We start from the raw sequence: 17844 nt of genomic DNA on the forward strand, positions 1-17844 counted from the left end.
GAGCACTTTGAGCTCTGCTGGCCATTGAGGCCAAAGCTTGAAGCCTCAGGAAACAGGAGGGAAGTTCCCTGGCATAACCTAGAGTTAGACTACAGAGAAGAAGTGCAGCATACAGAAGAAGCTGAGTTATACAGGCAGCCTGTCAGTACAGCAGAGTCAGAGAGAAACGTTTATAGCAGAGTTGAGTTTGCCTGCCAGTTTCATGCTAAAGCCTGCTGGAACCAAGACAAAGCCTGTAAACTGTTTGAAGAAACATTTATTCAAGTAAAGCTGCCATTGAACTTCATCTCAAGGTCTGGACTCAAGTTATTTCTTTCCAATCCCTCCATTATTCCGTCTTTTTATTGCTTCGGAGCCAAAGCTTGGGGTTCAGCAGTATCCAGATAAGAGCACCATGACACATAAAGAGACTTTTAGGCCGCACTACAACACTCAGCATTCCCACTGGACCTGGGTCGCGTTATAGAGGGCCCTGGGGGGAGGCACCTGTTGCATAAGGTCATCAATATTAAAAGCCCAGAGAACCTGCATGGAGCATTTAAATGCTTCTGGAATGGGGGGATTGGGACCCTAGTTCTAGTCAGTAGTGGAGGTCGCAGCGATCATGCACTTACTGTACCACCTACTGGCAGATGGGTGGTAGTGCTTGTTGTGGTATAACTGTTATCACCATATAAACTACAGACACAGTTATCTTCCTGGATCAATGCATTGTAGTGTATTTTAACTTGTGGAGCAGGCTCATTCAGTCCTTGCTGTGCTAGTAAAGTGGATTCTTCTCAAGACATAATAAGTTAATTGCACCCCTGAGTCACTCTGATCATTAAAGGAGCATTAGAGTGAAATATTACTATTAATATGACTGCCAGAGCCACGGTGAAACAAGTTCAGTTGGGGATAATTCAAGTTTAATCTATAAATTGCTTACTTATAGCTCTGGGAATATTCCCAATTAATTGGCCCGGTAGAAAATGACATTAAATTTCTGGCTTTCTGCAACCATTCTGGTTCACGGTTTCATTGATTAATTTATGACATAACTGTATTGTCCTTTATTGACATGAACAGGAAGCAGTAAAATAGGGGAATCTTCTTCTACCAGGCAGGAAACTGACAAATTCTGGCCATAGGTATAGGAACGCTGTAGACTGGTCAAACAAGCAGCGATCACCTCTGGGGATGCTTCTCCAGGGCCAGAAAGCTGAAAATACAACCTAGTCAGGCTTCTTTCACACCTGAAGCAGGGTCCGGCAGATGATGCCTGCAATCGGTCGGACAAATACCGCTGCGTGCAGTGTTTTTTGTCCAGCTGATTCTCGCTAGATTTGCCGGGTAGCGGCCGTATCTCTGCCGGACCCCATTATAGTCAATAGAGGCTGGGGGGAAGTCGGTGGTATCCGGCAATGCTGCAAGTGTGAAACTTGCCTAAATCTGTTGGGCCACATTGACTATGCAAGGCCACACCCCTCCTGAAAAGCCCCACCCAATTAACGTGGCAAGAGAAGTGTAACATTTACATAATTGAAAACTTTTGCGCAACATGACCCTTGTGCAAATATTGTAGCTTTTGTACGCCAGGGCCTTTGATAGGTTTTCCCATATTATACAACCCCCATATCCAATATTTCCAGTTATATAATATGTATAGCTGTCTATAATCTAAATCTGGTATAATGGAGGCAGATTTTTCTCCACATTACTCTATTTCTCATTGGTCTCAAAAACCTTAAAGGGGTATTCTCATCTCAGACAATGGGGACATATCGCTAGGATTGTCTGATAGGTGCGGGTCCCAAAGGTGGGACACCGAGAACGGAGTAGGGAAGGTGGTGGCTGGAGGACCCCAGGTTTTCCGGGGTCCAGCCACTGCCAAGCGCTCTCCCCATAGAAGTGAATGGGAGTGAACCACGCTTGCGCGGCCACCACTCCCATTCATTTCTATGTTGCTGACGGAAATAGCCGAGCCAGCGCTCGGCTATTTTCGGTGGCCCCATAGAAATGAAAGGAGGGAGGTTGCGCATGCTCAGCGCTCCCTCCACAACCTTCAGGGATCCGTTTTCAATGTAGGTGCGGGTCCTAGAGGTGGGACCTGCATCAATCAGACAATGGGGGCATATACTAGCGATATGCCCCCATTGTATGTGATGGCAAAACCCCTTCAATGTTTACCTGTCATTTCAGCTGATGTTTTTTTCTGGACATGATATGACTTGTTTCTGGCATTTTTTCTCCTTTGAATGCTGCATCTCTAACGCTGCGTTCAGACCTGAGCGTACGGGATGGAGCGCTCTGTATGCGCGATTGTAGGCGCGTTTACAGATGCGGCTCCAGAACAAGCGAACGCCCATTGTCGCGCGTTCCCGGAAGTCTATGTACGGGAACGCGCGACAAGACGCCCCAAAGAAGCTCCTGTACTTCTTGGGGCGTTGGGCGTTTTACAGCGCGATCGTACGCGCTGTAAAATGCTCAGGTGTGAACGCAGCCTTAGTCTCAGTTCTCCATGAGCTGGTGAATGGAAAGCAGCTGTAATCATGTCTCACCATAGAGTACACATGGAGAAAGCAGATTCTGCTACCTAAGGTCTCTTTCACACATCCGTGACAAGATTGTTAGTGGTTCATCCGTGAAGAATTCGACTCCGTTTTTTTCCTTCTGCGTATCATCCATATTCCATGTACACTGAGAGACAGAAAGCTGTTTTCCAGAGCATCTTCTAGCAACAATCCATGAAAACCACAGACCAAACACACATGTTTTTGTGTTGTGTCTGTGGTTTTCATAGACCTATTGACTTTAATTAGTGTGAGGGATCTACAGTATAATCACAGACAAAAATAAGGAATGCTTCTGTGGTCTTACCACGGACCCACGACCCATGTAAAAACACTGATGTGTGAATACACACATTAAAGTCAATGTATACGTGTGCTGTCCATGGAGATCATGGACAGCACACGTCCGTCATTCACTGATGTGTTCATTCAGAATTACTCATAAGCACCATAGTACTGAATTTAGGGTGAGATATAAGAGGACGTAGCTCCCTGTGAGTTCTGCTTCCTGTTCATTCCGAGATGAAGTGCAGCATAATGAACAGGTAGCAGAGCTCACATGGTGTCGGGTGATGACTAGTGATGAGCAAAGTGAACTTCAGATGCTACATCCAAAGTCGCTTTGCTCAAAACTTCAGATTAATACCGTACAGAGATCTGCCTCCTGTACAGTATTAAAATATATGGGATCCGATGAGCCAAAGTTAGTAATTCACAAAGTCACGTGTGACAGTGGGAACCGAAGCCGAGTTCAGATTCAAGCTTTAACCCTTTAACGTGCGAGCGGGCATCATGGCCGGCAAGTCTCTGCTGTTCCCTATGGGAACTGTAATTTTTTTTTTTTTATAAAGTGTTTTTAAAAATATGAAAATACAAATTACCCCCCTTTCCCCAAAATCATGGGCATTGCCACGTGTGAAAACGCCTGTACTATTAAAATATTAAAATATTTATCCCATACAGCAAAAGGCGAAACGGTAAAAATAGACAAAAATCATAATTTTTCGGTCACTTCAGCTCCCACAGAAAATTAAATAAAAAGTGATCAAAAAGTCATACACCGCAAAATGGTATCAATGAAATGTACAGATCGCCCCGCAAAACACATAACTACAAAAAAGTTATAGGGGTCAAAATATGGTGATGAAAAGAAAAAACTATTTTTTTTCAAGGTTTTTATTTTATTTTTTTAGTATTAAACGCAAAAAAAACTATACAAGTGTGATATCGCCGTAATCATACTGACCTGGAGAATGAAAGTAACAGGTCAGTTTTACTGTACAGGAATGTCGTTAAAACAAAACCCACGTTGTGGAATTGCGTATTTTTATTTTTTATTTCAATTTGACCTCATTTGGAGTTTTTTTTTTACTAGCTCCCAAATACTTTGTATGCAATATTAAATGGTGGCAATAGAAAGTAGAAATGACCGTGCAAAAAAACAAGTCCTCGTACGGCTGTGTGAACGCAAAAACCTCTGGGTTTCAGGGCCCCGTTACAGAAATACTTTGCTGGTCAGACAATCCCTTTAAGGCCTCATGCACACGACCATTATGTGCAGCCCCTTCCTACCGGCAGCAGGGGGAGATGAGCGCTTTCACTGTGGAAGCGCTCATCTCTATTCATCTGTATGGCTGTCCTTAGGACCATATGGTCCATGCGTCATAAGAACCATGTGACGTCACAGGGTCACGTGACATGCTCCGACTCTCGCCCTGCCACTCACTATAAACAGGCATCGATATCGCTCAGTCTGGCTTCTGGGCATGCGCATAGGTAGCTAGCAGCGTCCTATTTCGGCTTCCGTACCGATGCTGTTGAATAGCGACAGAAACAAAGATGGCGGCCTCCGTGCAAGGGTTGTCAGAAGCCGCGCTATTAAAGTAAGGATTTCCCCAGCTTCTGAGGGGCTGACACGTAGGCTTGAGGTTAGAGGTAGTCACAGACATACAGCGGCCGCTCCCACTGACTGTTCGTCTCATTCTGCAGCGTCTCTTACAAATTCACCAATAAATGTTAGGCGGCCAGGCGCCCTCCATAGTGAGAGTGGGGGTCTTCTGCTGTGGGCTGCCTGATGTTGGGGGCCAGTCCCGGGTGTCTTCTGTTAGTTATTGGGATGTCACCTCAGTGGAGCGCTGATGGTGGGTGAGGATTTAGTCATTGTCCATACAAATTATTCTAGGGGAAGTAATGGCCCTGGGCGGCCCTCCTGTCTGGCCTCACCAGTGCTCAGAATGTTCTGTTTGGCGGTGCCGGGGCAAGGACAGAAACACTATGGAAGCACAGCGTAGAGCTTCCATGGGGTTCCGATCCGCATCTCCGTGATTGCGGACTCATTCAAATGAATGGGTCTGCCTCTGTGATGCGGAGTGCACATGGGCCAGTGCCCGTGTATTGCGGACCCACCGTATGCTGCCCGCGATACGGCCGCCCTAAAGGGGATGTCTCATCTCGGACATTGATAGTATATTGCTAGGATGTGCTATCAATGTGAGATAGGTGTGGGTCCCACCTCTGGAACAGGGCCCCCAAAGTAAAGGAGAGCACTCCGCTCCTTCACTTTGGGGCCCCGTTCTGTAGATAGATGTTGGTCCCACCACTGGTACTTGTGCCCCTCTGACACTGGGCAGCAGATGGCCAATCTGATGATTTCTTGCGCTGGCGGGAAAGACGCAATCACCCGATGAACAGATGCTCATCCTCAGGTTCAGTCCTATTAGAGGAGGCCAGACCAATCATTGAAGTTCTGGCTCCTGGTTTTAGGCTGTGATGTACCGTTGTCTGTGGGAGCAGTGATCGCTCCTGGATCGGTCTGAGTGACCCCTAAACTGTACAGTAATATATATTTGCCTTCTCCCTTTAAAGGGGTAACACAGCGCTAGACAAAGCTGGAGAATTGGGTTGTCAGCTTGCTTATACATGTGCTGATGGCCTATTGTTGGGCTGTCATCGGCTCTTGCTTTGTACAGCATTTTGTCTTCAGTTTTTATTCTCATGTTCTCCTCTCCTGATGTTAGATCAGGGATCAGCAACCTCCGGCTGTTGCAAATTCCGTGAACGCACACTTGCGTTGTCTTGGGACTTTCATAGAAGTGAATATAGCATGCTGAGAGTTGTAGTTTCACTACAGCTGGAGCGCTGGAAGTTGCGGACCCCTGTGTTGGATAGTAATGACTGCATGTAATGTCCCGCTCTCCAGCAGCTCATCAATGCTTCTGTTACAGTCACAAGAAAAGCAGGTCACTTTTAAAGAAAGAAAGACGGAAGAAGAAGAGACGAGCGTTGGCACAACTCAGAGACGCAGGTAAGTGCGCCTCATGTTATACGTCTAGGATAACCTGATGGAGATGTCCGAGTGCTTTACTCCGCTATCTCCTAGACATTGAGTGGGGTTGTAGTGCGCATGCCTGATGACCACTGCTCCATTCAAATGGGGGACATGGGACGCCCATTCTCATGATTGGTGGGGGCTCCAGTTAGGGGTGGGCGATATGGCCTAAAATCTATATTGCGATATAATTTTAAGCATGTGCAATATATATCGCAATATATTCTATATTTCGGGGGGGGGGGGGGGGGGTAAACTTTTTTTTTTTTAAACTTTTTATTTAATAATTATTAGCCTCCTTAGGGGCTAGAACCCTAGAGCTCTATTAGGGTGAATAGGACTTCCCACTCTCCCTGCTGCTCTGTGCATAGTGCACACGGCAGCAGGGAGCTGACTATGGCAGCTAGGGCTTCAGTAGCGTCCTGGCTGCCATGGTAACCGATCGTAGCCCCGCGATTACACTGCTGGGGCTCCGATCAGAAGCTGCCACCCTGGGGCCACTGCCACCAATTATTTAGAGGGGGAGTAGAAGGGAGGGGCTGTGGCCACTGCGCCACCAATGAATATAGTTAATATGCCTGAATACAAACGTAGCCTGCATGTGCCGGCCATATCCCATACCTGGCCTCTATTACTGCGCGCCGTGATCCGCCGCAATTAACCCGTCAGCGGTGGATCAGTGTGGGATATGGCCGGCACATGCAGGCTACGTTTGTATTCAGGCATATTAACTATATTCATTGGTGGCACAGTGGCCACAGTCCCTCCTTCTCTCTATTCCCATTGGTGGCACAGTGGCCACAGTCCCTCCTCCTCTCTATTCCCATTGGTGGCGGAGTGGCCACAGTCCCTCCTCCTCCTCCTCTCTGTTCTCATTGGTGGCGGAGTGGCCACAGTCCCTCCCTCCTCCTCCTCTCTGTTCTCATTGGTGGCGGAGTGGCCACTGTCCCTCCCTCCTCCTCCTCTCTGTTCTCATTGGTGGCGCAGTGGCCACAGTCCCTCCCTCCTCCTCCTCTCTGTTCTCATTGGTGGCGCAGTGGCCACAGTCCCTCCTCCTCCTACTCTGTTCTCATTGGTGGCGCAGTGGCCACAGCCCCTCCCCTCCTACTCCTAGTCTGTTCTCACTGGTGGTCAGCGGCAGCCGCACACAGTGGGGAGGGAGGGACTCCCTCCTTCTCCACTATGCCGGCTAGGGAGAACATGTTGCGTGCCGAGAGCGGCACATGCCATGTTCTACCACGATATGGCGATATAAACAAAATCTCTACCGTTGGTCAAATTTATATAGTTTATATTGCATATCGTCTATATTGCCCACCCCTAGTTCCAGTGATCAGACTTCCAAATCACACATTTACCATTTATCCTGTGGATAGTTGCGAAATGTTGTTCGTTGGACAGCCCCTTTAACGACTTGGCACCTTTTAACAATTTAAAGAGGACCTTTCACCAGAATAAAACATCTAAACTAAATATACATAAAACCTCTCAGGCTATGAGCTGAGCGCTGCGATTGGCCAGCGCTACAGCATAGGAGAAAGAGACCCCGGCAGGTTCCCCTGGGTGGAGCCTAACTATGAAGATACCGGAGGCTATAACCGGAGAACGCAGCGGCGCCCGGGGATAACAGTAAGTGCAGGGAGATCCCTGGGCGCCGCTCTACACGTCTGTATAGTCAGTTTAGATGTTTTATTCTGGTGACAGGTCCTCTTTAAATGTTTTCTGTTTTTCCTCTGAGCCTACTAAGAGTCACAATCTTACTTTTATGGTCAGGTAGTCGTATGAGGGCTTGTTTGTAGGACAAGTTAAATTTTATTAACTCGCAGAATTCTCGCAGAATTAATTATAAATAATATTTATTTTTTTACAGTATTCACTGCGTGCTAAAACTGACATTGTGTGGGTCAGTACAATTACAGAAATACCCAATTCGGCACCAGGGGAGGGGGGGGGGGGGCTAGGGAGGAGGATGATCAGGGTAAGGCCTCATGCACACGACCGCTGTGTGTTTTGCGGTCCGCAAAACGCGGAAGGTGTCCGTGTGCGTTCCGCAATTTGTCGAATGGCACGGACAGCCTTTAAAGAAAACCTGTCATCCGCTTTATGCTGACCTCATTGAGGGCAGCATAAATTAGTGGCAGAAATGCTGATTTCAGCGGTGTGTCACTCATGAGCTAAAAGTAAGTGGTTGCTGAGAACCAGGATCATAATCATTGCAGCCCAGGCCTTGAGAAGAGTCAAATCTACCTGAGAAGAGTCCTGGTTATTCCTAATCTCCTGCTCTCTCACCCATCTGCTGATGATTGGCAGTTCTCTCCTAGAGAGAAAGGGAGAAAACTAGATAGAAGACGGTCAGTCATCAGCAGGTGGGCGGGAGAGCAGGACTTCATGAATGACCAGGACTCTTCTCAGGTGGCCGGGACTCTTTTCCAGGCCCAGTCTGCAAGGATTGTGATGTTGGTTCTTGGCAACCACTTACTTTTAACTTATAAATGACAGACCGCTAAAATCAACTCACCTGTCTCTGCTTTATGCTTCCATTATTATGGGCAGCATAAAGTTGATGACAGGTTCCCTTTAATATAACTGCCTATTCTTGTCCGCAAAGCGCTGACAAGAATACGACAGGTTATATTTTTTTTTGCGGACCACGGAACGGAGCAACGAATGTGGACATTGAAGTAAATGGGTCCGCATCCAAGCTGTCAAAACTGCGGCTGTGTGCATGAGGCCTAAGAGGCCCGCTCTGTCTTGCTTAGTGTTGGGCAATATCAGAAATATTCCCACGATAACGATATTAGGAAATTTATCATGATAACGATATATCTCGTTATAAATACCCATTTAAAAGAAAAAACACTTGGGGCCACAAGGAGACATTATAGTTTATGGGGTGGGGGGGCAACACGAGGAGAGATTTTACTGAATGGGGGCCACAAATGTGGTACACAACAAAATGGCTGCAGTAGATCCCAGAGATGGACATGGATACAGTGTGCCCATCCTCCATGTATACCCCTGTACATGATCATAGCTGCAGGACTAGGGTTCTGTCTACCCATTACTAACTAACCCCGCTGTCTGGCATCAGGTCTCACTATGCCCAGATCTCACCGCAATCACATTGACAAAGGTGATCTTCCCAGAGTACTGCAGCTCCCCAGGGCGAGTTCCATCTCTTCCTTCCAATATAAAACTTTGATTGTACCCATTATGGGAGTGCAGGACACTGTCCAAACCCCCTACCGACTCGAGGCAAGCTGTCCTCGGCATCCTCACTGGCTTAGTATTGTACGGACATTGTTCAGGTGGGCAGAGGACAGCGTCACTTCCAGGTTAAAGAAGCAGTGTGAGGTGGCCAGCGCAGGTTGGAACAGGAATCTGAGGAAAGTTTGTGCAACGAACGAAATATGAGCTCCAGTTTTAGAAGCGGTCAGCACTGTCAAGTGCGACCACTTCTATGACGTCCCTAAAATACAGCACTAATTAAGAAACAGTGATATTGCCATATTGTTGTTTCGTATTGCCATGGTATAGCATAGATACGGGTATATTCCCCAACCCTAGTCTGGCTAACCATTTGGATGCTGTGATGCCATTGAATGTGGCATTTGATTAGTTAAATGTCCACGATCACTTCACAGATCATGGAAACCGCCTGTGGGTGTCAGCTGTGTAGCGCAGCCGTCACCTGCTGGTTATAGTCCAAGCTCCTGAGGCGGCACCATATTTAACCTCCCATATGTATGTATGGGGGGTGTCGCCAACGGATTAAGGTGTTTTCCAGGGAGCCATGCCAGCGTGTTTTAGCATCCACATTATCCCATGGCTCTACTGAACTGAACATAGAGGCCCATAGTGATTGACGTTTAGTTCAGTAAAACCTCAGTGTTGTGACTGACTGACTCCATGCAGGCTCAAGTATTAGAACAACTTCACAATCTATCCCTGTATTCATGTGTATGACTGAGACGTCTGAACCATGTCTACACGTTTCATCCATTTCATTTATTTAATCCTTTAATATAAGGAAAGTAAATATATGTATCTGTTCATTTGATAGAAGAAAACAAGGAGCATGTCAGCACTGAGGATGAAGATGACTTAAAGGAGGAAATTGAAAGGTATTGTCATACAAAGTAGTTTTCCGGTGTGTCATTTACTACTGATGAGCGTGTTCTCACTTATCTTTTCTCTGCATTTCTAACTTGCCCCAAACCTCTCCAGAAACTAAACATATGCCCTGAATTGTGTCTGGTACAGGGCCTGAGCCCCGGCTGAATGTCCCAGGCATTCATTTCTTCTTTTTTTTTTTTTTTTTATATGGTAAGGTTAAAGGGGTTCTGCAGTTTGTTTAAACTGATGATCTATCCTCTGGATAGATCATCAGCTTCTGATCGGCTGTGGTCTGACACCCGGGACCCCCGCCGATCAGCTGTTTGAGAAGGCAGGGGCGCTCCAGCAGCGCCACGGCCTTCTCACTGTTTACCACCGGCCCGCTGACGTCACAACTAGTATCAACTAGCGTGGGCGGGGCTAAGCTCCATTCAAGTGAACAGAGCTTAGCCCCGCCCATGCTAGTTGATACTAGTCATGACGTCAGTGGGCCGGCGGTAAACAGTGAGAAGGCCACGGCACTGCTGGAGCGCCCCTGCCTTCTCAAACAGCTGATCGGCGGGGGTCCCGGGTGTCGGACCTCTGCCGATCAGATGCTGATGATCTATCCAAAGGATAGATCATCAGTTAAAACAAAGTGCAGAACCCCTTTAATGTATATGGTATTCTTAAAAGGGATCTGTCATCTCAATAATGTGCTCTGGGCAGCATATTATCGCTGTAGGTACACAAACTGTTGTGCCTTTTGGCTGCACTGAAAGGATGCACTGGACACATAGGGGCACATTTATTAAGACACCGGTCTTAATAAAGGCCCATAGCTGACGGTGGATCCGCCGAAGTTATGAAGAGGCGCAGGTCTCTCCATAACTTTGGCGCATCCAGCGCCAGTTCTAAATGTAAGACAGTTTCCGAGCTGTCTTACATTTAGACCATTTTCTACACCTAAAACAGATGTACAAAATGATGAATAAGACTGGCCTGCCGGCCTGTCCCCTTCCACGCCCACAATCTTAGACCTGGCGTGAGCAGGGAAAAGTCGCAGATAGTGGCGCAACTAACCGTTGTGCCGCCATAAGCGCCTGAAATACGCCTAATTTAAAAATGACCCCCATAGTTTGAGCCAGTGTATTCAAGAGGAGAGCCCTCTCGCCACCCCTCAGGATGGTGATTGACAGGCTGCTATCTATATGGGCATACTTACTACTTGTCAGTAACCATCCTTAGGGTCGGTGAGGGGAGTGCTTGCTCATGAATACACTGGGTTAATAAACCATATATCTGGTGTTCTGTTAGTACTATTAGTATGGACCTGTCGCTGTAAGGTAGCACATTAAGCGGACAGATCCACTTTAAGTTATGATTTGACTTGTATATTCAGGCAGAGGCTCCATGAAGAATGGCTGGCCCGAGAAACGATAGCTCAAGAAGAATTCAAGCTTAAAATTGAAAAGGAGGAAGCGGCTCGGAGACGTGAAGAAGAGGAGGTATAGTATATAAGAGGATTGTAACCTTCCTGGACATACATTGCAGAATAGTCTGTGCGTCTATGGAAGGCTATGACATGCTGTGTATACTGTGGCTGATACTGTCTTGTCTCTCATTAATATACAATGCAATTTATTGTTATCATTCCTAGTAATAGCGAAATCTGTGGAATGACTCCCTTGGAATTAATACTGTCGCTTCTTGTTACTGTAAGGAAACAGGCTGCTTAAGATGTATGCAGGCAAATAAATGATCAATAGCAGATTGACAGTCCCGTTATATATGGCAGTACATGCAGCCATCTTGTTTTACACACATTTCTTTTCTACAGATGCAGAAAAAGGGAATTTGAGCTGCATCATTTTGTGCATCATAACTGCTTGAGTTAACGGGGTTCTCCGGGCCTGTACCTAAAATGGCTCTTTCAGCAGTATTTACCCTTCCATCGTTTCGCTGATTCTGCGATCCCAGTTGGAATGTGACGCCCCAACTAGCTGTAAGCTGTTCCTCTGACTAGATGTGCTGCTCTTTCATCCTGTTCAGCTGCATCTGTAATTTGCAGCTGAACAGAAAGAAGAGTGCAGGTGGTTGGGATGTCAGAGGAAGAGCCCGCAGCAAAATTGGGCGGTCATGTGACCCCAGCTGGGATCACAGAATCTGTGGGACGACGAAAGGGTACTGCTGAAAGTGTAATCTCTGCAAAGGGCATCTGTCAGTAGATTTGTACCAGTGACACTGGCTGACCTGTTACATGTGCACTTGGCAGCTGAAGGCGTCTGTGTTGGTTCCATGTTCATATGTGTCCACATTGCTGAGAAAAATGATGTTTTAATACACTGCTCAAAAAAATAAAGGGAACACAAAAATAACACATCCTAGATCTGAGTTAATTAAATATTCTTCTGAAATACTTTGTTCTTTACATAGTTGAATGTGCTGACAACAAAATCACACAAAAATTAAAAATGGAAATCAAATTTTTCAACCCATGGAGGTCTGGATTTGGAGTCGCACTCAAAATTAAAGTGGAAAAACACACTACAGGCTGATCCAACTTTGATGTAATGTCCTTAAAACAAGTCAAAATGAGGCTCAGTAGTGTGTGTGGCCTCCACGTGCCTGTATGAACTCCCTACAACGCCTGTGCATGCTCCTGATGAGGTGGCGGACGGTCTCCTGAGGGATCTCCTCCCAGACCTGGACTAAAGCATCTGCCAACTCCTGGACAGTCTGTGGTGCAACGTGACGTTGGTGGATAGAGCGAGACATGATGTCCCAGATGTGCTCAATTGGATTCAGGTCTGGGCAACGGGCGGGCCAGTCCATAGCATCAATGCCTTCGTCTTGCAGGAACTGCTGACACACTCCAGCCACATGAGGTCTAGCATTGTCTTGCATTAGGAGGAACCCAGGGCCAACCGCACCAGCATATGGTCTCACAAGGGGTCTGAGGATCTCATCTCGGTACCTAATGGCAGTCAGGCTACCTCTGGCGAGCAAATGGAGGGCTGTGTGGCCCTCCAAAGAAATGCCACCACACACCATTACTGACCCAATGCCAAACCGGTCATGCTGGAGGATGTTGCAGGCAGCAGAACGTTCTCCACGGCGTCTACAGACTGTCACGTCTGTCACATGTGCTCAGTGTGAACCTGCTTTCATCTGTGAAGAGCACAGGGCGCCAGTGGCGAATTTGCCAATCTTGGTGTTCTCTGGCAAATACCAAACGTCCTGCACGGTGTTGGGCTGTAAGCACAACCCCCACCTGTGGACGTCGGGCCCTCATATCACCATCATGGAGTCTGTTTATGACCGTTTGAGCAGACACATGCACATTTGTGGCCTGCTGAGGTTATTTTGCAGGGCTCTGGCAGTACTCCTCCTGTTCCTCCTTGCACAAAGGCGGAGGTAGCGGTCCTGCTGCTGGGTTGTTGCCCTCCTACGGCCTCCTCCACGTCTCCTGATGTACTGGCCTGTCTCCTGGTAGCGCCTCCATGCTCTGGACACTACGCTGACAGACACAGCAAACCTTCTTGCCACAGCTCGCATTGATGTGCCATCCTGGATAAGCTGCACTACCTGAGCTACTTATGTGGATTGTAGACTCCGTCTCATGCTACCACTAGAGTGAAGCACCGCCAGCATTCAAAAGTGACCAAAACATCAGCCAGGAAGCATAGGAACTGAGAAGTGGTCTGTGATCACCACCTGCAGAACCACTTCTTTATTGGGGGTGTCTTGCTAATTGCCTATAATTTCCACCTGTTGTCTATCCCATTTGCACAACAGCATGTGAAATTGATTGTCACTCAGTGTTGCTTCCTAAGTGGACAGTTTGATTTCACAGAAGTGTGATTGACTTGGAGTTACATTGTGTTGTTTAAGTGTTCCCTTTATTTTTTTGAGCAGTGTATATGCAATTGAGCCTTTAGGAGCAACGGGGGCGTTGTCATTAACATAGTAACATAGTACATTTGTCCATCCAGTTCGGCCTGTCATCCTGCAAGTTGATCCAGAGGAAGACAGGTTCAGCTCTCTCCAACTGCTGCGCCTTCTGCACTTTTATTGACAGGGTGATGACTTTTACACTGCCTGGCCCTTAGGGTCATTTTTCCAAAGATGTGATTTCCATATGACTTTGCTTACTCCACGAGTCTCAGTGATGTAAAAGATATATATGCCAAATTTAAGAGGATTGGATAATATTTAGGGGTTGCACACATTGATTACTTTTATTACTACTCTCACTCCTGCACCTAGGAGGTTGGTTTAAAAACGACTTCACTTTCTGGATCCCAGGGGCTCTGCATCAAGCAAGGTGGATGGCAAAGGCAATATATGCACTTAAAATTGTCCTCTTCACTAAACAGTTAAATATTCCTCAACGAGAAATGAAAGGAATGAAACGGGTTGCACAATTTGTCAGCCTCATATATGTTTGCTTTTTGCACGAGGCAATCGTAAGTCGATGGGCTCCAAAGAAGGATTTAAATATGCTACAGCTTCTGAGCACTTACCCAGATGCAGACGTCAAAAAAAGTGCTCTCACAGTTGCTAAGAGACACCTTTGGTATCAGAAGCAAACGTAGGATTGGCTTTTTTGGACGAAGGCATTACTCAGGCTGTTAAGGAAAATATGACAAAAAATTTAGAAACCAAACCTGCAAAGAAAAAGGAAATGAAACGATTAGAGCGTAAAAACCTAGTTTTTGAAGGAAAAGACCTGAGCCATTTCATTACTAATAAAACAAAGACGTTCTTTGAATTGTTTGGGTTCCACAACGTGACAGAATACTGCAGTGATTCTCTAAGAAGCCATGTGAACGCTGTTAAGGTGGTCAATGATACTGCTGAAAGAGGAATTGCTCTGATAAAAAAGTTTAACGAATCGGTCAGGGACGAACAACAAAAACAATTCTTGTTGAGGGTAGTCGAGCATCACAGAAAAGTCGTCACCAAGCTAACAAAAGAAGGGACTGCATTGCTCGAAGTTGATTAATATAACACATGTTTTGCCTATCATACTACCTATTCATCTTAGTGTCTAGTTTTATTATTATTTTAAGTTTGTGATTTCTAGTTTTCCCATAAAAGTAATTAACATTGAAAAATTTTATTTTTTTGCCTACTTTTACAAAACTGATCAAAGTGTGCAACCTCTAAATATTATCCAATCTTCTGAAATTTTACATTTTATTTTTTTCCATTACAAAATGAAACACCCTACTGGCTCTGTTAATGAAAGTGCTCCCCATTGCTCTTTGGCTACTTTCACACTAGCGTTTTTGCTGGATCTGGCAGGGTTCAGCAAAAACACTTCTGTTACTGATAATACAATCATCTGCATCCGTTATGAACGGATCCAGTTGTATTATCTTTAACATGGCCAAGATGGATCTGTCATTAACTCCATTGAACGTCAATGGGGAACGGATCCATTTTCTATTGTCGGAGAAAACGGATCCGACCCCATTGACTTGCATTGGGGGTCCCGACAGATCAGTCTTGCTCCGCATCCCAGGACGGAAAGCTAACTACGTGTTGTGGTTTGCTCTCCGGTATAAGAATGCAACCAAACGGAATGGAATGCATTTTGGAGCATTCTGTTCTGTTTAGTTTTGTCCCCTTTGACAATGAATGAGGACAAAACGGAAGCGTTTTTTCCCGGTATTGAGCCCCTATGACGGATCTCAATACCGGAAAACTTTAACGCTAGTGTGAAAGTATCCTTAGAGGCTCATTTGCATATATTAAAACTTCATTTTTCTCAGCAACGCGGACACATATGTACTTGGGACCAACACAGACGTCTTCAGCTACCAAGTGTACATGTAACAGGTCAGCCAGTGTCAAATCTTCTGACAGATGTCCTTGAAGTACAGGCCTGGAGAACCCCTTTAAGATAATACACCTATCACTATATGAGTCATATAAAGCTATACCTACATTATACTTTATGAAGCCAAAGATCTTTGCATGAAGATCATGTCGGAACCTTGATATACTGTACAAGTAAATTTTTGCATTTTCTATGATTCACACAGAGAAAGATGATAGAAGAATGGAGACAACAGGAACTGAAGGAGAAAGAGGAAGCTCCAGAACAATTGAAGAAGAGAGAAAGAGAGGTGATTCCTGCTCTAGGAGGATAGAGCTGCTCATATCCTGTTTCAGCTGTAGTCATTTGGGTTATGCAACATGTTGCACTTAAAGGGTTTCTCCCACCTGGTAAACCATATTCATGCACCCTTTTACAACATTTGGATGTCATCAACATGAATCCCCCGTCTCAACGTGACTGTATTACGTTCATTTGAGTAGGCACCATGCAGAATTGCATGTGGGGAGCTGCACCAGGTCATAACAGCTGATTGCTTGGGGTTAGAGTAGCTAGGAAAAGCATCTCACCAGCTAGCCGAATAGAGAGTTGTAATTCTGGTGTACAGACCTCGCTCCAGTCAGCATGTAAAACTAGTTCAGCTTTATTCCATGATATTGAAAGTTTGTCCATAGTAAAGCGTAAACCACTAATGCCTCCACTTTTTGATTACCTCCTCAATCTGTGTTAGAGTAGCTGGACCTGCAGCGATTAGCAGATTTTCTGGACGTTTGATTCAGAGAAATGGTTGTCTTAGGCTCCATTCACACGTCCGTATAATGGGTCCGCATCCGTTCCGCAAATTGCGGAACGGGTGCGGACCCATTCTTTATGGGGGCGGAAGGGATGCGGAGAGCACACTATGTGCTCTCTGCATTTGCATTTCCGGAGCGCTACCCAGATCTTCCAGGCCGCAGCTCTGGAAGAAAATAGAACATGTCCTATTCTAGTCCACAATTGCGGACAGTTCTATGGGGGTGCCGGCTGGGTGTATTGCGGATCTGCAATTTGTGGATCCGCAATGCACTACGGACGTCTGAATGGACCCTAACTGATTCAAAACTGCCAAAATTAGACAATTGGGTAAATTCACAGAAAAATTGTACACATTAAACTATTGAGCATCACAGAACAGCCAATAATGAGGAACCGTTGTTCATTATTTTCATAGATCAACAGTACAAGCGAAGATAACATACTTTGTAAAATCTATTATAGAAAATTGCCTCTTTCTCCCCTCCTCTCCTCCACTGATCATTCACTCTATTCAGCTGCAAAACAGTAAAGGAAATGCCTCACTTATTTGAAATTCCCCAAAAACAAGCCATTTGACCCCTTTTGTGTGAATGACATCTTGCAGACCTTGATGAGATTTGTGAATGAGGCCCTTTATTTTCTCATGTGGCAAAGCTGCCCATTTCTCTTGGCTAAAAGCCTCCAAATCCTATAAATTGATTTTGTCTAGCACATGTTCTCCCCAAAGTTGCTCAATGATGTTGTAGTCAGGAGAATGTGATAGCCGCTCCACAAACTGTCCGTACTTCTGCTGCAGGCATTAGGGTACAGCCACATGGTCAGGTTTCTTGATGCAGTTTTAGAAGCCAAAATCGGGAGGGAATTCAGAAAAGAGAAGTTGTATCTGTCCTTTATACTTGTTCTCCTTTTATGATCCACTCTGGATTTTGGCTTCCAAAAGAAACCTGAATATGTGGCTGTACCCTAAGGCTATATTTACACAACGGCCATCACATGGCTGTTTTCAGAACCAGTTTAAGTCAGCCGATGCCTTCTCAAACAGCTGAATGGTGGGGGTCCTGGGTGTCGGACCCTCACTGATCAGATACTGATGACCTAATCTCAGAAAACCTGTTTAACAGTTGTTAAAAAAACAAACAAGCAATGGCCTTTTGGGATTAAAAAAAAATGACCTCATCCACTTGCACATGCAGAGACAGTCGCTCCTTACTTGATGCAGAAGGATC

At 45.8% G+C, this 17844-nt stretch overlaps 1 protein-coding gene across 1 annotated transcript in view; it reads left to right on the forward strand.

The window, feature by feature from the left end:
• Positions 1-4378: 4378 nt before the first annotated feature.
• The window catches only part of ZRSR2 (zinc finger CCCH-type, RNA binding motif and serine/arginine rich 2), a 47279-nt gene continuing 33813 nt past the window's right edge, over positions 4379-17844 (forward strand). The window contains 5 exon segments of the mRNA XM_040423319.1: positions 4379-4435; positions 5777-5856; positions 9944-10004; positions 11378-11483; positions 16029-16112. Of these exon segments, the coding sequence (XP_040279253.1) occupies positions 4392-4435; positions 5777-5856; positions 9944-10004; positions 11378-11483; positions 16029-16112 (375 nt within the window). The 5' untranslated portion in view covers positions 4379-4391.

This window comes from Bufo bufo, chromosome 3 (genome assembly GCF_905171765.1).
Source record: "Bufo bufo chromosome 3, aBufBuf1.1, whole genome shotgun sequence".
Lineage (NCBI taxonomy): Eukaryota > Metazoa > Chordata > Amphibia > Anura > Bufonidae > Bufo > Bufo bufo.